Source organism: Phascolarctos cinereus, unplaced genomic scaffold, assembly GCF_003287225.1.
Source record: "Phascolarctos cinereus isolate Bilbo 61053 unplaced genomic scaffold, phaCin_HiC Scaffold_1;HRSCAF=81, whole genome shotgun sequence".
In the NCBI taxonomy this organism is placed as follows: domain Eukaryota; kingdom Metazoa; phylum Chordata; class Mammalia; order Diprotodontia; family Phascolarctidae; genus Phascolarctos; species Phascolarctos cinereus.
Genome location: NW_027555514.1, coordinates 40,596,824 through 40,620,350, shown reverse-complemented (window position 1 = coordinate 40,620,350; position 23,527 = coordinate 40,596,824). Strand labels below are relative to the sequence as shown.

At 38.6% G+C, this 23,527-nt stretch overlaps 2 protein-coding genes across 4 annotated transcripts in view; one reads left to right on the top strand and one right to left on the bottom strand.

The window, feature by feature from the left end:
• Nucleotides 1-895: 895 nt before the first annotated feature.
• On the bottom strand, nucleotides 896-17,721 carry UBA5 (ubiquitin like modifier activating enzyme 5). Of its 3 annotated transcripts, XM_020987285.2 has the most exons (12): nucleotides 17,464-17,721; nucleotides 14,959-15,004; nucleotides 14,765-14,854; nucleotides 12,771-12,880; nucleotides 12,132-12,218; nucleotides 10,380-10,464; nucleotides 7,539-7,643; nucleotides 7,234-7,361; nucleotides 5,164-5,299; nucleotides 4,747-4,825; nucleotides 4,494-4,600; nucleotides 896-3,793 (listed from the first exon to the last, which is right to left on the bottom strand). In XM_020987285.2, the coding sequence occupies exons 1-12, from the start codon at nucleotides 17,631-17,633 to the stop codon at nucleotides 3,707-3,709; spliced, it is 1,230 nt and encodes a 409-aa protein (XP_020842944.1). In that variant the 5' UTR covers nucleotides 17,634-17,721; the 3' UTR covers nucleotides 896-3,706. The 3 variants fall into 3 exon arrangements, with proteins under 3 accessions (XP_020842944.1, XP_020842947.1, XP_020842946.1); XM_020987288.2 differs by lacking the exons at nucleotides 14,765-14,854; nucleotides 14,959-15,004; nucleotides 17,464-17,721 and adding an exon at nucleotides 13,901-14,758; XM_020987287.2 differs by lacking the exons at nucleotides 14,765-14,854; nucleotides 14,959-15,004; nucleotides 17,464-17,721 and adding an exon at nucleotides 14,358-14,758.
• A 647-nt stretch (nucleotides 17,722-18,368) lies between these two features.
• ACAD11 (acyl-CoA dehydrogenase family member 11) overlaps nucleotides 18,369-23,527 on the top strand; it is a 90,635-nt gene continuing 85,476 nt past the window's right edge. The window contains exon 1 of the mRNA XM_020987283.2: nucleotides 18,369-18,613. Coding sequence (XP_020842942.1) covers nucleotides 18,465-18,613 — 149 coding nt within the window. The 5' untranslated portion in view covers nucleotides 18,369-18,464. The remainder of the gene's footprint in view (nucleotides 18,614-23,527) is intronic.

Here is a 23,527-nt window from a genome sequence, read left to right as displayed (position 1 = left end):
TCACATTTATAAGAATGAGTCATCCCCCAGTTGATAAATGATTAACTGATATGAACAGGCAGTTTTTGGAAGAAATCAGAGCTATGATATATCATATGAAAAAATACTCTAAATGATTATTGACTAGAGAAATGCTAATTAAAACAACTTTGAGGTATCTCACAACTATCAGATTGGCTAAATGAAGGGGAAAATGACAAATGTCAGAGGGCATGTGGAAAAATTGGGACACTGTTGATGGAACTGTGAACTGCTCCACCCATTTTGGAGAGCAATCTGGAATTATGCCCAAAGAGTTTAAAACCAGGCATCTATCCACTTTAACCCTGTAATACTATTAGGTCTGTTTCCCAAGGAGATAAGGAAAAAAGGAAAAGAACTCACATGTTCTAAAGTACTTATAGCAGCTGTCTTTGCAGTGAGAAGAAAATGGAAATTGAGGGGATGCCCATCAACCGGGGAATGGCTCAACAAATTGAGGCCTATGATTGTCATGGAATATTACAGTGTTATAAGAAATGATGAACTGATTGATTTTAGGAAAACAAGGAAAGACCTGTATGAAATAATGAAGAGTGAAATGAGCAGAACCAAGAAGAACACTGGATATAGTAACAGCAATACTGTTCAAAAAACTGTGAATGGCTAACGTTATTTTAAGTAATATAAATATGCAAATCAACTACAAAGGACCTACGAAGGAAGATGCTATCCACCTCCAGAGAAAGAACAGAATATATTTATATATACATATACATATACACACACACACACCTATATATACACATATGTATATACATATTACACATATTTGTGTCTAATGGTGGTTTTCTCTAGTGCAGGGTGGGAAGCAGAGAACAGAAGAAAACTCAGAAGAAAGCACAAAAGAGCAGGGTAGTTTTGAAAATGCTTATGTAGTATTTATTACATAGTTTTCCAAAAGAAGTAAACAGTGTGAAATGGAGATTCATGGTTTCATATGGAACATTCTTTTTTGTGTTATGTACATGGAAATGTTTTTTTTTCTTTTTGTAATTTTAAAAAAAGTCATTTTAATATTTTGATTTCATCTCAAATCTAATATTGATTGCTCTGTCACTCTTCTGATACAAAGAAGTCCAGCTTGGGTGAGAGGGCCATTATAACAAGAGAAAGAACTGGCTACCTTCTCCTTTATTTCAAGCTAAAGATCAGAGTATCCCAGGAGAGAATGAGCTGGAAAAACTGCACCCGAGTTGAAAATTAAAGCGCCGGACCTCCAGGTCAGGGATAACCCATTACAGCCTAGCGTTTGTCTTCCAGCAGGACTGCACTATTGTTTGCATGTGTACACCAAATATATACTTCTTAATGTTAAACATTAAATATGTACGTAACGTGTGCACTGCATGGATTGTACATAGACATACTCTATATTTCACTTGTATGAAAAAAGCTGGGAAGGAACACAAATTATGTAAGTGCTTAAACTTTATTTCTGATAATTTGGTGGATCAATGATTAATATTGATAGTAAAGTGAGACACAAGGTTTAGTATTTAATATTTAAATGGTTTTGACTTTATGATTATTTCAAATTTTATTCCATATTGTTTGTATTTGTTAATTGTGAGCTTTTAATTTTGAAAATATATAAATGCACATTTACAATAAATTGGAAAATGATAGGGGGAGTCAGTTTCAATTCTTAAGGTTGTTTTTTTAAGAGATAGCATAGCTCCTTAGTTGATGCTTCTAATCAAAATTTGTTTGAATAAAGTATAATAATACATTAACTTTTTTTTTCTAATTTACAGAAACTTTACACAATAAAGCATTGAGAGGCAGTATGGTAAAGTCAGGAAGACCTGGGTTCAAGGTCTGCTTTAGACACATAAACAAATCTTAAACCTCTCAGTTTTCCCACACAGCTAAGACTGAGTTACAGATCAGTGTTACGGATCACCATCTTCAAGGGTGAAAGGAAGCTTCCACATTGAGAAATCTATTCGGTAATGAAATCACAAGTCCGCACAAAAAGTAGTAAGAGTAATACAGTACATAAAAAAGTCTATATTAAACACTGTTAACCAATTATTTTTCTACTGTCAGAACACATGTATCACGTCACAGTTCATATTTTAAAAACAAGTAAGTAAAACCTTACAATGTCAATGAAGTAATTTCCAAGGAAATAAACATTTCCAAGAGATTACTTGATTCTCATAATATTCCTATGAACTAAAGGGGACTGTTTGCAATAAGGTGAGGTGCAGAAATGAAGTACCCCAGGAAAGACAGCTACAGTGTCCCAGTTTTTCTCCCTTCAGTATTATATGATGATGATAATCACCAATACAGCCTTGGAACATCAAAAGATAAACAGTCACGACATTAGATAGGAGGTTTATCTTTCTGAAAAAATTTACTGCGGTTTTTAAGCTTTTTGCACTTTACATATGACATGTTCTTGATGAGTAAATTATCAGAATTTTCTTTCACTAGACTCAGTTCAGATATGGATATGTTTTTCAAAGCAAAAAAAAGTTTACAATATTGCTTTCATTAGAGTATTAGAAGGAAAGCTGTATTTACATTTTAAAAACATGATTTAAACAGCAATGGGAACAATATAGCAATAGTATATTAATAAATAATAACTATATTATTTGTTTTAAAAAAACAACACATTTCTTTCAACCAGGACATTACTGGTCTGTTTCATCTGTCTGAGTAGCCCATTAAAAATTGACATTTGTGAACAGGACTGTTGTAATGGGTAAAAACAACAAACTACTTCCAATTGAGCATCCCTCTTGATGCGATCGCAATTAAAGGTTTTTTGTCTCTACGCTGTGCAAGTCTGAAACTTCAATATTCAACTCATACAGGAGTAACTGGGATCTAAGATGCCCAACTACAAAGCCAAATTAACACAGAGGCTATACAGAGATTATCCAGTGCTTCTTTTTCCTAGTATCTAGGTATCTAAGAAATAAAAGTAAAATATTAAAGTAAGGTGAAAAATATTCAGAAGGCTGCTAAATGTACGTTTAATCAGAATAAGCAATCATCTTGAAAGATCTCATCAAGAATACGATATAATCTTAGCTAGTATACAGTTTACCTTTTTAGTGACCAGATATTCATGTCCCATCAGATATAGCATTAGTTAAATATTGATTTCTCTCCAACTCTCATTGTAGCTTCCCTGAGAACCACCACCTGGTTTATACTGATCATTGTCTTTATTTCAACATCATATACTAATATTTTTAAATTTTACAAAATTTATTTTCAATTTCAATATTTTAGGTCATATGCTATCAAGGTGCAACAAAGACAACTCCTTAATCTTAACTGTAACTGGCCTCCAAACCTTAAGGTAGTATGGGTTTCTGTGCACAATTTATCTGATTCCACAGCATCTATTTCAGAGGGTGACATTTATTTACCTTGACCTTCTTATTTGGGGCCTAAAGCCTTATATCTCAGTGGCTAGATCTGAAAAAAATGTCACAGCCTCTTACAGTTCCTTCTTCACAGTCTGAGGACTCTTCAGCTGAATAAATGAAATCAAGGTACTCTTAATTTCAAAAAGACACAGTACCAATAAAGACTACATATCAAATGAAGCCACCGTACACTTTACTAGCAATGCAGGAATTGTCAACGCTTCTAAAGTTTATTTCTTCAGTTTCTCCAGAAGGTACAAAGTGAAACAACACTACATGTTCTTCATCTTGGCCATAAGTTCTTCCAAACTCTCCCCAGAATCTTCCACTGATTCCCCCCCAGGCAGGGCATCTTCTGCCTGTTATCAAATGGTGGGAAAAAAAAAAACTAAACAAAAACAGATCATGCATTTCTTGATGTTCTGGAATACATGACCAAAACTTTTCACCTCAAATTATATAAACCCCACTAATTAAAAATACACCCACTTTTAAAAGAGAGGCCAAAAAAACCCAATCTCCATAACTGTCCCTTCAATCCTCTGAATTACAAAATCCAGAAATCTTAAATGTTCACTAGTTAAAACATCAGCACTAAACAAAAACAATCACTTATTTTAATAAGAAGTCATCAGATAATACTTGATATATTATAAAAGAAATAAACACAATTATTTTCTCAATATCAATAAACTTGAAAATATACCACATATAGAACAAAGGCATTTAAGACAGTATTAACAACTCCTACCTCACAACAAACGTAGCCAAAAAAAATAAGTCTTTAAGGCAAGGCAGTGGTAGGGAGATTTATTTTTAGTATGAAATATTAGAAAGCAAAAACACTTTCTTTTGACTATAAAAGTTTCACATACTTGTAGATTTTTAAAAAATGTTTATTTAATTTTTATTTTCAGTTCCAAATTCTCTCTCCCTCCACCCTCTCAGAAGGCAAAAAATACTATACCCATTATATGTATGAAGTCATACAAAACCTTTCCACATTCTGCTTGCTGATGTGACCTTATTTCCTAAGTCATGCTCATTTTTTAGAAGTACCTTTCTTGGAACTGTGTATGCCACCGTAATTCCCTCAGGCAAGTCAGGAACAGGACCAGAAGCATCTTTGAGCTCCTCTTCTGAAATCTCAGATACTAACTCGATACCTGGAGAATGACATTTGATGCTTATTTCTGAGTAGCTTGGAGAAGTAAGCATTTCTTCAGTAATCATAAAATCCTAAAAGGGCTAGCTGGTGATGGATGGGGTTGGGTTTCTGCTACTACTACTCAATTCCTGATTGAACACCTACCCCAGTCATTGTCCTCATGAAGTATTTCTTCTTCTTCTTGTTCAACAACCTCTTGTTTGGGTAGAGCTGCAATTTTTTTCTGCAGAAATTAAATATCAATATGTTCCTTAGATTACTAGTCATTATGAACTCTAGAACTAAAGAGTTTTAAATTCTGCTATAGAAACTGATCAGCCTACAGAAGCTTCTTTAGAAAAGATTTTTTAAAAGCTACTAAAGCAAATTTAACAAGAACACAACATAAATGTAATTAACTTCATTTGATTTTTTAAAAATTGCTTTCATTCAACAGTAAACTCTTCTCTTCTCCCAGGATTCCAAGCCTAAATAAGCTCTTGGTTAATTGTAAGTTTCCAGCATTCGTTCTTTTCCTATGAATAAATGCCCTTTCAATAATCCTCAGGAATAAAAGCTTACCTTATATTCTTCCTGTTGCTTCCTGCAGTTTCTGTCTTCACACTGAGGATTTGGCTTCATGGACATGGTGGGAAAGAAATCTTGCATTGCATTATAACCCAGGTAAAAACTCACAGTACCAAAATTTAACAGAAACCTAGTTTTTGGAAGAAAAAAGAACAAATACAGCTGGGGTGAAAAAAGTGTAAGCATGCATACACATACATTCATATAGACTGGGCTGAGTTCATAGGACTTTAAATCTAGAGCTAAAAGGAACCTCATTCTGAGGCCATCTAATCTAACTCCTTCATTGTACAAATGAAGAAACCGAGTCCCAAGGAGGGTAAGAGGTCTCTTATAACAAAATGTGTAACTATGAGTGTAAAACATGAACTTTTCAAGCATTCATTTAGATACGATAGACAAAGTTACAAGTTTTTCTTATAAATTAAAGCAGATTATTAATGAATGCTTTCATAAAGGAAATATAATATTTATTCACATTAGTGTATTAGCATGATTAAACAGTGATTTTAAAAAATTATACACGGAGTTTTTTCATACTTTGAATAGATCAGTGACTTAAGCTATTGATGAAAAATCTCCACTACCAATGAAAAGTGGCACATTCTGGGTACCCCCCTAGAGTACCATCGTTGAGGGTACTAGAGAGACAGAGTCCTGTCTAATAGTTATGTGCTGTCATATTCAAAATAGATTTAAAATGTATATAAAATGTAAAAGTACTTAGGTAAAGAAAAAACTAGCAGGCCTGAGGTAGGGAAAAGCTACAAAATGTTGAATGGCCCCTGACTCAAGGAAGGAGACTAGGAGCAGGCCCAACTCAAAGACAATACAGCCCAGAAGCAGGTATACTTTGGACCTATCTTAACAGAAATTTAAGGTCAAAGGAGGAGGGCTAATTCAGGGAAATGTCTCCTTTGGTGGGAACCAGACACAATCTTTTTTAAAAAGCAACATGAGGGAACTTGGAAGGGGAACTTCCAACAGTGAAACAGCCCCCTTTACAGCATCCCTTTCCAGTGTGTGTGTGACCTAGCAGGTCCAAGTAAGTAGACAACTAACTGCTCAGTGCCTAAAGAAAGAAGTGGGTGTGGCATCAAGCTCTGAAGTTCATCTAATAGCAGGAAACAATAGAAGGCAGGGATTCAGAGTAAGAGTAAGTTCCAAAAGTGTGTAAGGAGACCTTTACCTAAGTAGACAGACATTCTAACACCAAACTACCAGCAGCTGAAGGGCCCTTTAAACATTAAAGTCCCATCAGGAAAAGGAACTGTTGAAATTTTCCAGAGGGCTCTTACTACTTGAAGCATCTTTTTTGATGCCTCTTAACCAGAGGCTACTAAACATTTTTTTATGCTTTTCGTGATCATTCAGGGTCACGTGATGAACACCAGCTGTTCCACATTGCTACTGAGGCCTGTGGAGACACAGAGGCCGGCCTATGCGCTCCTGGACTCCGAGGCCCCAGGCCCCGTCCTGGATCATGGCATAGAGGTGGCATTTGTTGTTACCGTTTTTTCCAGCCTGCTTCCTTGGAGTCAGTTATTACTGGCAGCACACTGGCTGCTGCAATTCTTCCATCCAATTTGTACTTCTAACCGATTGTGGGCTTGGGAGTCCTGACAACCACTACCAATACACTTACGTGTAAAATAAAGAGGAAAGGGGCTCTTCATGGGGCCTGAAGAATCTGATCAAGAGTAAGGCACATCTACTTTAGGAACTCTACGACCAGTCTGTTGACACTGCTCAGAAACACTGACGGCTTACTTCTTGGTCCCTGGCTATGTTATGGTGTCAGAAAGTAAAGGTCTTACTCTAATTGATAACTGTTCTTTTAAAAATAATTTTCATTTAAGGAAAATTGACACCTGGTCACACCTAAAGAAGCAAAATCAGTGTTCCATAAAGACCCCAATGTCTATAGGCTACCCCTAACTATAGACTTAAGAAAACCAGTCTCTAGATGATTTTCCTATCCAGTTCGACTTTTCACAGGTACTACTTATATACTTTTATACTACATATACACAGGACAATTCAGACATTTTTTCTAGCACTCACTTTAACACATTTTGTACAAGAATTCCAGCAACCACTCCCATGGTAGTGGGAAGACTAGCTGCACAAACTCCTTCTCTTTTTAGTGTCTTTTCATCAATATTCTCAGCAACTACCAGTGGAGGAGCACACTTTAAGGAAAAGGAAAAAAAGGCAAGGTTATTTTAAAAGAATAAGTAAAAGAGATGCATAAATAGAAATACACGAAATTTGGATTATATTTTCTCTCTCATCTCTCTCTAGTCTTAATTTTACATTTTAAAAATTGTAGAACCTAAAAATAGATATCAAACAACAGCAGTACATACCGCAAAACAAGCAGACTCCCCAGGAATGATAAGTTGTATGTGCCCTGAGACTGCATTTTCACTGACTCCAGATTCCATCCATGTTTGCCCAAGTTCATTACAAGCCTAAGTAGAATGAAGTCACAGCTGTGAACAAAAGGCTGGAATTTACTACATATGTTGTTTTCATGATAAATGAGGATCTATATACACACGTCGTATATATACATATTTTAAAATTAAGTCTATTTGTATCACAGTCAAAGCAAAAAGTTATGATTTGGAATGATTATTATATTTAGTTTTTCCATTCTATTAAAAATATTAGTATAGAGCAAAATATGGTTTACTAAATTATCAACACTTCTGAAATTACTGGTACGTGAAAAATCTTCTCCAAAAGAATCCTAGCAGCACTTAAGAAAATAATGCACTTTGACAAAGGAAAAAAATACTCTAATAATTCAACGGAAAAGAGTTCATGATATTGAGAAACACTATCTTCGTAGCAATTTATACATTTTAAGATGTCAAGAAAATTCAAGTTCTCACAAACAAGTACTACTGTAAAACAGTTCTATCAAAATGTACAAATATCTAATAAAAATGACAATCCTACCTAAGCTAATTTACTTACTCAGTGCCATACCAATCAAACTACCAAAAAATTATTTTGTAGAGTCAGAAAAAATAATAACAAGATTCATTTGGAAGAACAAAAGGTCCAGAATATCAAAGGAACTAATGAAAAGAAATGCAGGGGAAGGTGGCCTAGCCATTCCAGATCTTAAATTGTATTATAAAGCAGCAGTCATCAAAACTGCTTGGTACTGGCTAAGAAATAGAGTGGTGGGGATCAGTGGAATAGGTTAAATATGCAAGACATAGTAGTCAATGACTATAGTAATCTATTATTTGATAAACCCAAAGACCCCAGCTTCTGGGACAAGAACCCACTCTTTGAAAAAAAATGCTGGGAAAACTGGAAAAGAGTATGGCAGAAACTAGGCATAGACCCAAATCTCACACCATATACCAAAATAAAGTCAAAATGGGTTCATGATTTAGATATAAAGGCTGATACTACAAGCAAACTGGGAGAACAAGGAATAGTTTACCTATCAGATCTATGGAGAACAGAAGAATTCATGACCAAACAGGAGACAGAGAACATTACGAAAAACAAAACAGATAATTTTGATTACATTAAATTGAAAAGTTTTTGCACAAACAAAGCCAATGCAACTAAGATTAGAAGGAAGGTAGAAAATTGGAAACGAATTTTTACAGTGTCTCTGATAAGGGCCTCATTTCCAAAATATATAGAGAATTAAGACAAATTTACAAGACTACAAGCCATTCTCCAATTGATAAATGGTCAAAGGATATGAAGAGACAGTTCTCAGATGAAGAAATTAAAGCCATCTATAGTCATATGAAAAAATGCTCTAAATCATTATTGATCAGAGAAATGCAAATCAAAACAACTCTGAGGTACCACATCACACCTACCAGATTGGCCTACATGACAAAACAGGAAAATGATAAATGTTGGAGAGGATGTGGGAAAATTGGAACATAATGCATTGTTGGTGGAGTTGTGAAATGATCCAACCATTTTGGAGAACAATTTGGAACTATGCCCAAAGGGCTACAAAAAATGTGCATACCCTTTGACCCAGCAATAGCACTTCTAGGGCTATATCCCAATGAGATCATACAAATGGGAAAAGGACCCACATGTACAAAAATATTCATAGCAGCTCTTTCTGTGGTGGCAAAGAATTGGAAATTGAGAGGATGCCCATCAAGTGGAGAATGGCTGAGCAAGTTGTGGTATATGAATGTAATGGAATACCATTGTGCTATAAGAAATGATGAACAGGCTGACTTCAGAAGAACCTGGAAAGACTTGTATGGTCTGATGATGAGTGAAATGAGCAGAACCAAGAGAACATTGTACACAATAACAGCCACATTGTGCGATGACTAATATTGATAAACTTAACCCTTCTCAGCAATACAAGGATCTAAGACAACCCCAGAGGCCTCGTGGTAGAAAATGCTCTCCACATCCAAAGAAAGAACTGTGGAAGCTGACTTGCTATCATTTTTTTTCTCTTCTGTTGAGTTTTGGTTCCTTTTTCTAATGGTTCCTCCTATTGGTTTTAATTTTTACTTACAACTTCACTAATGTGAAAATATGTTTAATAGGAATGTAAATGTATAGCCTACATGAGATTGTGCACCAACTTGGGGAGGGTGGTGGGGAGGAAGGGGAGAAAATTTTTAAACTCAAAAGCATATGGAAGTGATTGTTGATAAATCAAAATAAATTAATAAAATTTAAAAAAATATATACTACATATCTTTTAAATAATACATCTGAAATATATTTGAAATGAACAAGTTATGCATAGCAGATTTGCAACTTCATGTGCGATCATCTTTTTTATCATACTATGTTATAGAAATGTGTTCTATTCCATACATTAAAAAGATAATAATAATACATCCGAGAAGTATGTGCGTGAGTGCACAATTGCACACATATGTATGTACATCTGTGTATACACATACACACACACCCCTAGAAACAAGGGGTCTTCAACCAGATTGGATATTTTTGCTTGAGCTACTAATATATATATAGCAAAAAGCTAGAAAAATATCTATAGATATGGGTATTTGAAAAAAATTCAAAAATAATCTTTAAAGATAAAAAATTTTAGAACACTTCAGAATTAGGGCTCATACAAAATCATTTATTGCTCAGACAGGAATTAAGACATATGAACAGAACACATATTAAGCCAAATGCATGCATTATCATGTCCTCTGTGGACTAAATAAAGTACTCACTGTATTAATTGCCATTCGAGCTTCAAAGTTGTCCACACAGCTCAGAACTAGATCAACAGGTTTCCCACTTTCCAAGCCACCATTACTAATCAAAAGAAAAAAAATAAGAAAAAAAAATTTTAGCTGGATATAGATAGCAAGTATACACAGAGGGCACTAGTTCATAAAATTTACAATTTCTTAAGCAGAGACAATGATTCATTTTTGTTAACGGTAATAAAATATTAAATCTTCTAACACGTTGCTACCTCCTCGTCTTTCATGGTAATCTAGCCATGTATTTTCCAAATGGCTTTTTCTCAATCCTTATCTTTCTTGACCTTTCTGCAGCATCTGATACTGCAGACCACCTTCTCTTCCTGTACACTCTCCCCTCTAGGTCTTTCTGAAATTGCTCTCTCCTGTTCCCCTGTGTGTCCTCTCAGTCTCCTTTGCTGGTTCTTCAGCCATGCCACACCAACTAATCAAGGGTATCTCTGAAGGGCCTGTCCTGGGCCCCCTTCTCTTTTCACTCTATGCCACAGGTAGAGTATGTACCTAGCTTTATATTGTGCAGTGGCCCACAATACTCCTGAGTAGGTCCAAACCAGATTAAACTATAACTCAGAAATATTTTTTTTAAAAATCAATAAAATACAACATAGACAATTGTAATTTGTAGTTTTCTAAGTCAATACACAGCCCACAGGGCTACATTTCCATGTGCGTTTAATCTCAGTGCTCTAGACTATGTTACCCCATGATCTCATCTGCTCCTAGGGGTTCAAACATCATCTCTATGGATCTATATATCCAGCTTTAGTCTCTTTTCTAAGCTAGTCATCAATGTCCAACTTCCTCTTAAACATCTCAAAACTGGAGGTCCCACAGGCATCGAAAAATCAACACACCCCAAATAGAACTCCTTGTTTACCCCCTCAAACACTGCTTCCCCTTCTAAACTTGTATGTCACTATCAAGGGCAGCACCCAGGTCCACAAACTCACTGCCAAGGCTCACCCACCACAACTAATCTATTATCCAATCTTGTACTAATGCAGAGCAAGCACTTAATGCCTGTTAACTAACTGAAATTACTCAATACCTTTCATTGCAGAGCACCTTCTAGTTTAAAAGCATTTTCACATGCACGCGTTCATCTGAGCCTCACACAACCTTGTGACGGAATCAGGAATTATTTTCTCTATCATATCTCTATCTCCATCTCATATCTAGATATGAGAAACTCTGTTTCAGAGAGGTTAAGTGACCACTATCCTAATACTGCTGGTGAAAGGCAGAACTAGGATTACAAACCTACTTTCCTGGATCCTTCTGCCTCTCAAAACGGAAGCGTTTTTTAGCATTAGCCCCTCACCATAAACACACACAAACACACTCATCAAATGAAACTATAACCCAGACCACAGTGAATCTTTAGATACCAGAAAATAAATACTATAATTAAAACTGAATATATTTGGTAGACTCTTGTAATAGCCTATTAAAATGTCCCATGTTCTAGCTTTAAAAATTTTTTTGAATATAACTACAAACAGGAAATTAAATAGGTGATGCATGAATTGGGTCTTTCCCATAAGGATCATTTTAAGATAGCCCAAAAAATTATGCAATTTCTAAAAAAGCATACATTACTTATTGAGATCCTATCTGACTGTAAATAACGCAAAAGAAGGTATTTTGATAGCAAGTACAAAACTAAAATTAAGGGGAAAAGCATCAATGGAAGAATTCTAAATAAGCATATTTTACCTTATTCTATCCATAAAATGTTGAAAGTTGTCCACTGTGGTAATATTATAATTATATACTTCAAAATGAACATCAGGATTAATATTCCTTAAGGAGAGAAAAAGGAAATAATTACAATTAAACTCATTGGTAGGGACAGAGAACAAAATAAAAATTAAGAGGAAAAAGAAAAAAAGAGTTGGAAGAGCTCCAGAATATTTTGTACTAATCCAGAATTAGAAGTGCTTACTTGTAATCACACACACAAAAAAAGAGTCAGTCTTGCTATTCCTTTTCTCTCCCACCTCAGTGGTAGCAGTTAAATACCAAATACAACAGTGAAAAATAGACCTTGTAAAGGTTTAAAAAAAAAAAGCACTTCACAAAAACTGAGATCAACTCATATGGCAGGAGTGAGCCCTCCCTTTCAATCTGCAGAAAAGCTTCTGATATAATGCTGCTAATTCAATGAAATTCAGCAAGGATTTAATGAGTATCCACTGAACTTGTTAAGGCAGAAGCCACAGGAGGGTTTTACCTGCTGAATATGAGTCAAACCTACAGTTATAAATAAAACACAAGAGCTACATCCAGACACCAAGTGAACTTTTTATACAAGATGTCACTTAATTATGAATACTTAATTTCTATTCTACTGACCGTAAAGTATGCTCTGCTGCTTGAACTTTGCTTAATCCTGCTTGATGGGGCTGGAAGAAAAGTCTATTCATGTTGGCCAGTTCCACTTTGTCATAATCAAATAGTAACAGCTAGAGATAATAAATAATATTTTTATGAATAAACACCTCATTGGTAATTCATGTGTGCCAAAGTCATTCATAGGGTTAAAAATGAACTAAGTTTCATCAGATGTAAACAATATAAATGATTATTCATTCTCACTCAAAGTATTTAAGCGCCCATTTTGTATAAGATATTGTAAAAACAAAAACAAAATTAACTCTTAATCTTACATTTCAATCCCAAATAATCATACTAAAAAGATGAATCAAGAAACACAAAGAAAATTGGTTCAAAATTCATTGCAAGTTTATAAGAATTTTCAGCAGGACTTTGTCACAAGTGGAGTTGACTTTATACCAGAGGTCTTTCTATTTTGTGTGCTACTTAGTTCTCTCAGAAAGATGAGCATAATGACCGACCTCTAACAAAGAGATCACATCATCCCCATGTCATTATACATAAATAAAAGTCACCATAAATTTTCATAATTAGCTACCTAAATCTTTAAGAACTAGGTCAAGTTCTTTTTCTCTGATATGCAGCATTGTATGGAATCAATCAGGTATGGTGAAGTCTTTAGAGAGAAGATAAAAACATGCACTATAATTTAAACTAAAATAGACTTGCAGTAGAGTGCATGTATGTATGTGTGTATGTTTATACACATTTATACACACACAAACATACTGCTTATGTCGTGACTGAAAAAAAGAAATTCTAAACTACAACTAAGACTTTAACCAATACAAAATCATTCTTCTTCGTGTGTGTGTGTGTGTGTGTGTGTGTGTGTGTGTGTGTGTGTGTGTGTACAGGACATATATCAAAACAATAACTTGGAAAAACAAAGGTGCTAACAAATTTTAAAACCAATAATGCATATTTTAGAAAACTAGATCAACCAATCAATCTAATTTGAGGAAAAGGAGTTCTTCTCCCCACTTTTTCAGAAAATCTGATCATGTTTAGATATTAGAATAACAATATAGGATTTAAAAAAAAAGGAACCCAGTTCCAAACCAGAACACTATCAATATCAGACTCACCAATAAGGAAAGGTAAAAGCCTGCACCAAACTTCGCAGGGAGCAGAGGAAGGTTTCTAACTCTTTATAAATCTCTCATTTTACAGATGTTATGTGATCCTAAATTCAGATTTGGAAGGAACTTCAAAGGTCAAACCTTACATTTTACAAATGAAGAAAATGAGGTGCAGAAGAGGATAAGTTTGCACAAGGTTACACAGGCAGGAAGGCATAAGGTGAGGATCTGAATCCACGTCTTCTGACTCTAACCCTGACACTTTCAGCTGAAACAGTTTGTCAGTCACTTGTTCACCTGTTCTAATAGTCTATAAAGAGCTTTGCCACAGCTCCTACCCCAAAGAGCTAGTGAACGCTTCAGACTGGTGCAGGTATTTCTCTTATCATTAGACAGGGGTATTTAGTTACAGGTATCAGCTGTTCAATACAGAAGGCGACATCACTGCAGAAATGAAATTTACTTTAAGAAACTGAGGACACCTCCATTTCAATGGTATCGTAACTCCCTCTATTAACAGATCACAGCTCTTCATACTTCATGAGACACAATGGTCAAAGATACTCATTCTCGGTGACCGATCTTGTGAAGACGAGTATTCCACCACACTAAAACAAGGAAGCAGACAGCTTTGTTGGACCTGCCCAGCTTTACACCACACTGGCCCAGCATCTGAGAACACAGGCTCACTTCACACCACAATTCAACACTAGACTAGGACTTAAACGATACATGTTTATTTTAATAGCTTCAACTTATTTCAAGTATAGGGGGTACATGTATGTGTGTGTGCTTGTATGACATAACACTGACAGTACCTGTTTCTCCAGGAGTAAATGGTTCTTCATGTGATAGAAAAGCATCTTTTACCTTACCAATGCCACATCTTGTTAGCATTTCAGCAGTAACACTACCAACTCCACCAACTCCTATTACTGCTACAGCAAAGGTGCGGATTTTCTGTGAAAAATACATTGAAAACACTCTAATCAATATACTTCATAAAAGTTGCCAGAAATTATTTTGGGGTTGAAATCTTCAAAAATGTCAAATAAATACGATACCTCATAATCCTTCACAATTCCCATTCGTTTCAATGCCATCAGGCGACTTAAAAGCAAAAGAAACAATTATTTTTAAAAACCATCAAAAACATGTTAAGCTTAGATCTGTTGTACAGTACTGAGGGCTAGACACAAAACACTAACAAGTCTGCAGGTTAGTCTTACTGGTGAAAGTAAAGATTACAATGAACAGTCTGAGTGCTGCTCTGGAGCCCAGAAAACATTTACAAACAACAAAAACACAAACCAGGGATGTGGGTACCATGGGAAAAGGGTTGGCTGTGGATCAGAAAACCTGGGGTCAATTCTGAGCTGTACTACAGTGCAACCTTGGGCAGGTCTGTAAACTCCTCTGCGCCCTGAGTTCCTCATCTCTCAAACCAGAGGTTTGGGCAAGATGACCTCTTGAGCTTCCTTCCAGCTCTAACCCTAAGGATTTAAAGATAGGATAACGTCATCTCTCCACCAGATGATGGGATGCCCCCATGGAGATGAAGCACATTTTTATATCTGCCTTTTGCCCTCTTAAGGGCAAGAGGAAGTTACAAGTGCTGAATGTTTAGGTAAAATAAGACAAAAAGTGAATTTCGTTAATCTTCTTTAACTTTTTCATCAACAATTTTAACATTTAGTAAGATGACTAAAATTCCAAATCTGTTAGTCAGGTCATAATCTACCCCTTGTTCTCTTCAGTTCACACCTCCAGCTCCCACCCATCTTCCCTTTTTACAATCCATAAAGTCATAAATTCATAAAGTACACAGGAGAGTTTAGCACTCAATGGAAAATCCAGTCTGGTATTTTTTTGCTAATTGTTTCATTCGTCTTCTTTCCAAATACAGATTCTAAAGTCCTTGAGATAGGGTCCTACCTGTCATCACTTTCTTGAAGCATGTGGCACAGTGCCATAACCGTACACTAATACTTGTAAAGGTCTAATTGCGCAGAAGTCCTGCAGAGTAGCCTGAGGCACATAGTGGTTTACCAAGTTGCCAGCACCACCAGAGGAGGCAGGGGCAAGACTTGAGCCTGGCTTTTCTTTCTATCCTTCAGGCATTAGGAAATCGATATGTGGGGCACCTAGGTGGCAGTGGATAGAGCATCGGCCCTGAATTCAGGAGGACCTTAGTTCAAATCCAGCCTCAGACACATAACACTTAACTAGCTGTGTGACCCTAGGCAAGTCACTTAACCCATTGCCTAGCCAAAAAGAAAAAAGTTAACATATATGGGACTGGAACAACCAGGTCTTCCAGATTTAGAAGTAGAACAGAAATTTTAAGAAGCAGTCACATTTGTGTTCTGAACTTCTCATTGAGAAAAGCGAAAATAAAAACTTGTTTTCTTTACATAGAGAGGAACACAGATTACTGTAATGAAAAACAAAAAACTCAAGCTGTCATTTAAAAGAGACAGTTTCATTTTTGGAAGACAGACTTTCCTCTGAGAAAAATGTAAAACACTAAAGATTCATTTGAATGCTAATCATTAAATTATTTATTAAAGAAGGATGAAATTAGGCTCTAATCTCAAAAGCTATCTTGAACACTGGAAAGCAGGGACTCTGTCTTATCTTTTCATCTCGTGGGCCCAGAGGATGGTACAAATAGTAGGTCAATAAACTGGTTGTCGATCAAGTGCAACCTCTTTATTTTACAGCAGTAAGGGAGGCCCAGAGGGATGAAGTAGCCTGCCAAAGATCCAATGGGGATAAGTAGTAGGACCAGTACCCAGTGGGGTTGCCACGGCCCAAAGTCACACGAAGTAAATAAAGTCTTTACTCTTTTTACTTTACTCCTCCCAAAGGCCCTAAGAACAGGATTCGACAAAGTGGTTTTCGCCACTTTAAATAGCTACACTAGACTACCACACAGTTGGGAGAAGGAAAATCCGTGTCTTTTCTATTCTGACTGCTGTAGAAGTGCCGCTGAACTGTTCATCTTAGAAACGACCGAGCGTTCTCACACATAGACTGAGACTGGCCTAGGAAGAGAAGGAGCAAGTGCAGATAAACGTCCCTAGGCAATGGCAAGAAGGGGAGCGGGAGACAGGAGGAGGGGAGGCAAGATTTCTTGTGTGGCGGGCCTGATTCCAATTTCATTAAAATAACAGCCAAATATGGAAATGTTTTCCACGACTTCGTCTGTATAATGGGCACAACACAGCTTGCCTTCTCAATGTGTATGGAAGGGGCTGGAGGGAGGAAAAGCATTTCACACTGAAAATTTTAACAAATGAATGTTAAAAATGAATTAACGCATCTCTTTTTTAAACGAACAGGCATACTTGAGGCTAAACACGCCCTGCGAACCCTCCATCTGGAGCGAGCCTGAGAACACCAACCTGGTCTAGAATCGTTCTAGCCGGGATCCTCCCCTGAACGGGCCCTTTAAAAACCTCTTCTTACACCCGCGGGCGTCGGGAAAGGAGGCAGTGAGGGAAAACGGGAAACCCGGCCCGGGCAGGCCTCAGATCGGCGGTTCTGCGGGGGTCGCGCTCACCTACCTGTACGGGTTGGAATCCACCACCTCCGGGCTCATCTTGTCGACGCGGGCCCGGCCTCCGCCGGCGCTGCCTCCCGGGGCCTGCCGGCTCCGCTCCTGCGCCAGTTCCTGCTCCAGCTCCTGGACCCGCCGCCGCAGCTGCTCCGCCGTCTCGGCCGAGGAAGAAGCCATGTCCGGGGCCGGGGCCGGGGCCTGGGCCTCGGCCGCCCCTCGCCCGGGCCTCCGCCTCCCCCGCCGCCGCCGCCCCACGCTGCTGCTCCGCGAGCCAGGCCCGCTGCGCAGACACGAGAGCCGAGCCGGGGAGCGCCCACTCCAAGCCAGAGCGACACGTCGCCTCAGCTCGCCAGGGCCTCTTCCGGTGTGCTACAGCCATCGCCTTCCCTTGGCCACGCTTCCTTCCTGCCCCCCCACGCCTCCACCTCTCCGGGCGCGCAGAGCGGGCAGGGGCGGAACCGTGTAGCTTCGGCGCCTACGTTCCCGGAGGGTCCTTTTGCGAGGGACCAATTGGCTTTCCGGTTTTCAGTGAATGAAGTTTGAAAGGAGGGATGGTGTGGCTTCTTTCGCCTCAGCCAAGCAGCCGTCCCTTCCTTAGTCTCGTCATCTGGGACGAGCGGAAAGCAGAAGCTGCTCTGGAGCCGACAACCACTGACAGAGAGCGGCGACGACGCCGTTGCTAAGCAACCGCAATGCGAGCCAATCGCGGGAGAGCCACGCCCCCAAGGGCTGCATCCTGTGAGGAAGTGATCGGAGGGCCGGCCCAGAATCCCGCCCAGCCCCGCCCCTTGGGTAGCGTCCTGTCGCCCTCCGCAAGGATGGGAAGGCCCGGCCCGGGCCCCGCCCTCGGCTCCCCACGCCCCCGGCTCCGCCTTCCCACGCCCCCGGCTCCGCCTTCCCACGCCCCGAGCCGAGCTCCGGCCAGCAAACTTTGGACCGACGGATTTGGTCCTCGGCTCTTTGGTGTCCCGGAGGCGGAGCTGGCGGCGGCGGCGGCGGCGGCTGGCCATGGCGTCCGAGGCGTTTAGAGAGCCCGACACGGGCGACGTCCTGCCCCAGCACAGGCTTGATCAGAGGTCCCTGGAGGACTACCTGAGCCGGCATTTGCCCGGCTTCGAAGCCGAGCCCACCAGGCCCCTGACCGTCGCCCAGTACAGGTAACGGAGGAGGCCGGGCGCGCCGCGCCCCCTCGCGGCCGAGCGGGGCCTCCTTCGCCTCCACCCCCGCGAAGAGCGATGCGGCCCTTCAGCGGCGAACGAAATGAGAACTTATAAGGTTCAGACTAGAAGATAAAGAACGGTCTCACCGCGAGGAAGTCCGTTCTAAGTCAGTCCTTGGACTCCCTTGGAGTCTGTGGGTAGATTTCAGGGGTTCTGTGGACTTGGATGGGGGGAAAAGTTACATCTTTATTTCAATGTAACTGGTTTCCTTTGTAATCCTATGTATTTTATTTTATGCATTTAAAAGCGTTATTTCAAGAAGGGGCCCATAGGTTTCACCAGACTGCCAAGGTGATCTGTGACACAAAATAATTAAGGGCCCCAGCTCTAGAATTTCAAGCAAGTTCAGAAACATAGTGGGCTTTCTTTTTATCCTTCCCACGCGTGTCTGCCATGCCAAAGTCTTTACCCTCTGGAGTGTCTTCTGTCCGCATGTAATATGTTAGTACAGTGTCATGTACACAAGTACACAGTGTTGTGCTTAGCATCCTCTTTGTCAGTTGAAAGTCACATCTCCCTCTGAATTTTCAACAGCCAGAATGACCCAGGCTTAGATAGAAACCGTGTAAATCAGTTCAATTGCCTTCAGCCAGCAAAAGAAAGACAGGAAACTCCAGGTTCACAAGCTTGGCAGAAGCTTGTAGCCAGATTATGATAGTATCAGGTATGAAAGGGCTCCATTAATCCCATATGTGAGAATAGCTAAAGAATCTGTTTAAATGTATGGGGTGTATACAACCACCTTTGCTTCATTTTCCATACCTGTCATTCTGCTTCTGCCTAAGGACCTCAAGTGAGGGAGGACCCACTGCCTTAAATGGCTGTAATTATTAAGAAGTTATTCATAACATAAAGTCTCCCAATTTTCACCTATTCTCTTAGTTCTGTCCTCTGGGAGTAAACAGAAGAAACCCAACCTTCTTCCAGATGATAGCCCTTCAAATACTTGAAGATAACTATCAAATCACCTCCTTATGCCTTTTATTCTCCAGGTTCAGCATCCCCACTTCCTTCAACCAAACTTCATCATTGTTTGGACACAAATTAAGTTTTTTTTTTTCAGTCTGAAATTTACACCTCTTCAGTACCCTGTACCCCTGGGGCACTTACCCAGTGAGGAAGTGGAGAGAAGACATCAGAGAGGTCCTCCCAGATCCTTCGTTTAAGGAGAGTGCATAGGGCAGCCCCTGTGTCATTTCCTACCCAGCTTCATCACAGTCCCCTCTACCATGTACCCTCCTCACTTTCTTTTCTTGCCCTTCATACTTTTTAGCTTCTTTTTATGTGTTACATGTCTACCTAAAATCTAGAGCCAGTTTTATACTTAATGGAGATAGATCAGAGGCCTTTCCAATAAGATCAAAGGTAAAGCAAATATGCCCTTTATCACCATTACTGCTTGATATCCTGATAGAGATAAGAAAAAAAAATACTGACAATAAACATTGGCAAAGAGAGGGGGAAAAAACATGACATTGTACTGCAGGAACTCTAGAGTCAACTAAAAATTATTTGGGAACAATAGCCAGCAAAGTTGATGAACATACAATAAACTGACAAATCATCAGCATTTCTGCATATTGCCAATAAAACCGAGCAAGGAGAGAAAAAGAAATTCCATTTAAAATAACTAAGATGCAAAAAAGAACTGTATGGATGTAACTACACAACATTTGTACAACAGTACGTGATAATTATGCAAAAATAAATAATTGGAGAAATATTGATTTTTCATGAGTAGGCTGAGCCAATATAGTAAAAATGACAGCACTGCCTAAATTAATTTACTTATTCAGTTCCATACCAATCAAGCTACCAAAAGTATTTCTTTATGGAGCTAGAAAATAAATAACAATTTATCTGGAGGAACAAAAGGTCAAGAATCTCAAAGAAAATAATAGGGGGGAAATGGTAAAGAAGGGGACCTAGCAGCACCAGTTCTCAAGCTATACAACAGAATAGTAATCATTAAAACAGTCTAGAAAGCAGTCTAAATTTTGCCCAAAACTACCCTTTTTTCCCCATCCTTTGACCCAGCAATACCGCTGGTAGACCTGTACCCCTAAAGAGATCAAAGGAAAAGAAAAAGGACCCACATATACAAAAGTATCTGTAGAAACTCTTTTTGTTTTGGCAAAGAATTGGAAAATTCGGAGATACCCATTAATTGGAGAATGGTTGAACAAGTTATGGCATGTGAACATGATGGAATTTTAGTGTCATGTGAAAAATAAAGAGGATGGTTTCATAAAAACCTTGGAAGACTTAGATGAACTGAAGCAAAATGAAGTGAGGAAAACCAGAACAATTTACACAGTAACAGCAATATTGTAAAGATAGTCAACTTTGACAGACTTGGTAACTCTGATCAACACAATGCTCTACCACAGTTTCAAAGGACTCCATGAGAAATGCTATCCACCTCCAGCTAGAGACTGATGGACTCAGTGTATAGACTGAGGCATATTTCTTTGCATGACTTCATAGTTCTAGGGGTTTTTCTATTTCTTGCCTTCTTAATGGGTGGGAGAGGGAGAGAATCTAGAACAGAAAATAAAATTGAATTTAAAAAACCAATTTGGTACCAGTTAAGAAATAGAGAGGTTGATCAGTTAAACAGATTGGATAGTTTGCATTTATTAAGTACCTGCTTTGTGCCAGGCATTATGCTAAGCAGTGGAGATTCAAATCATGGCAAAAGACAGCGCCCACTCTCCGCTCTCAAGGAACTTGCAGTATAATGGGACAGACAATATGCAAACAGTGACATGTAAACAAAATAGATACAGGATAAATAGGAGATAATCAGTAGCAGGAAGGCAGTAGCGTGGGGAAGGGGGAGTCAGGAAAGGCTTCTTACAGAAGGTGAGACTAGCTGAGACTTGAAAGAAGCCAAGTAGCAGAGATCAAGAGAGAGGGAATGTATGGGGCCAGCCAATGAAAATGCCTAGAGTTGAGAGGAGTGTCATATCTAAGAAATAGCAAGAAGGCCAGTATTCATGGATCACAGAGCACATATGGGGGAGGTGCAAGTTGCAAGAAGACTAAAGGTAGAAAGGGGGCAGGTTATGAGGGACTTGAAAAGCAGAACAGGATTTGATATTTGATACTGGAGGCAATAGAGAGCCACTGGAGCAGATTAAATAGGGGCTTACATAGTCATGCTGTTGCTTTAGGAAGACTAGATTAACTGCTGAGTAGAGAATGGAGCATACAAAAAGACCTGTAGCACAGACTATTGCAATAGTCGTGCAGTGAGGGACCAGTGTTGAGACTATGTCAGAGAAGAGAAAGGGGCTTATCAAAGAAATGTTACAGAGGTAGAAACAGTAGTACTTGAACATGGGTGTTGGGTGGGAGAGTGAAGAATTGAGGATGACAACTGGTTTGTGAGATTCAGTAACTGAAAAGCTGATGGTACCATTGATAGTAACAGGGAAATTAGGAAGGGGAGAAAGTTTGGAAAAAGATAATGAGTTCACCTTTGGCCATGTTGAATTTAAAATGTCTATGAGAGATCCAATTCAGAATGCCCAACAGGACGTTTAAGTAGTTTAGCCACGAAGGGGAGAACAGACAGAGAATGATAGTAGGGGTAGCTCAAGGAAGGAGACTCATGGGCCTGTTTGTAAGCAGTGGAGAAGTAGCTAGTAGACAGGAAGAAATTAAAGAAAAGTGAAAGATTGGAGATTATAGAGGAAACAGCATACAGGAGAAGAAGCTAGATAAAATGGGGTCACTTATGCATGTAGAAGCCTTTGCATTGGCAACAAGGAGGATCATAAAGGCAGGGAAAGCAATCATGATCTCAGACAAAGCAAAAGCAAAATTAGACCTAATTAAAAGAGATGATCAGGGAAACTACATTTTGCTAAAAAGTACCACAGAAAAATGCTAACCACATCCAGAGAAAGAACTATGAAGTCTGAATGCAGATTGAAGCATGCTATTTTCACTTGTTATTGTTTTTTTTTCCTCGTGGTTTTTCCCTTTTGTTCTTATTCTTCTTTCACTGGAAATGTGTTTTGCATGATTGTACATGTAAAACATGTATCAGATTGCTTGATATCTTGAGGGGAGAGGGGAAGGAGTGAGAAAAATCTGGAACTCAAAATTTTACAAAAAAGAATGTTGAAAACTATCTTTACATGTAATTAAAAAAATAAAATGCTATTAAGGAAAAAAAAAGAAAACAAAAAAGGTACCGTAGACAATGAAGTAATATCAAAAAAATTTATAGCAAATTTCTCTAATAAATAATTCATTTTTTCAAATATATAGAGACTCCTAAGTCAAATTTATAAAAATAAGACCCATTCCCATTTGATAAATGATCAAAGGATATATGAACAGGAAGTTTTCAGAAGAAGAAATCAAAGTTATCTGTAGTCATATGAAAAAATGGTCTAAGTCACTACCGATTAGAGAAATGCGAAGTAAAACAACTCTGAGGTACCACTTCACACCTATCAGGAATGACAGATGCTGGAGGGGATGGGGGAAATAGACACATTAATGTGTCATTGGTACAGTTGTAAACTGGTACAGCCATTCTGGAGAACAATTTGGAACTATGTCCAGAGGGCTATAAAACTGTGGAATCCCTTTGAACCAGCAGCGCCACTACTAGCTCTGTATCCTAAAGAAATGAAAGAAAAAGGGAAAGGAGCTATCTATCTATCTACCTATCTACCTATCTATCTATCTGTCTGTCTGTCTGTCTGTCTATCTATCTATCTATCTGTCTGTCTGTCTGTCCTGTCTATCTATCTATCTATCTGTCTGTCTGTCTGTCTATCTATCTATCTATCTATCTATCTGTCACCAACCTATACACACACAAAAGTATTT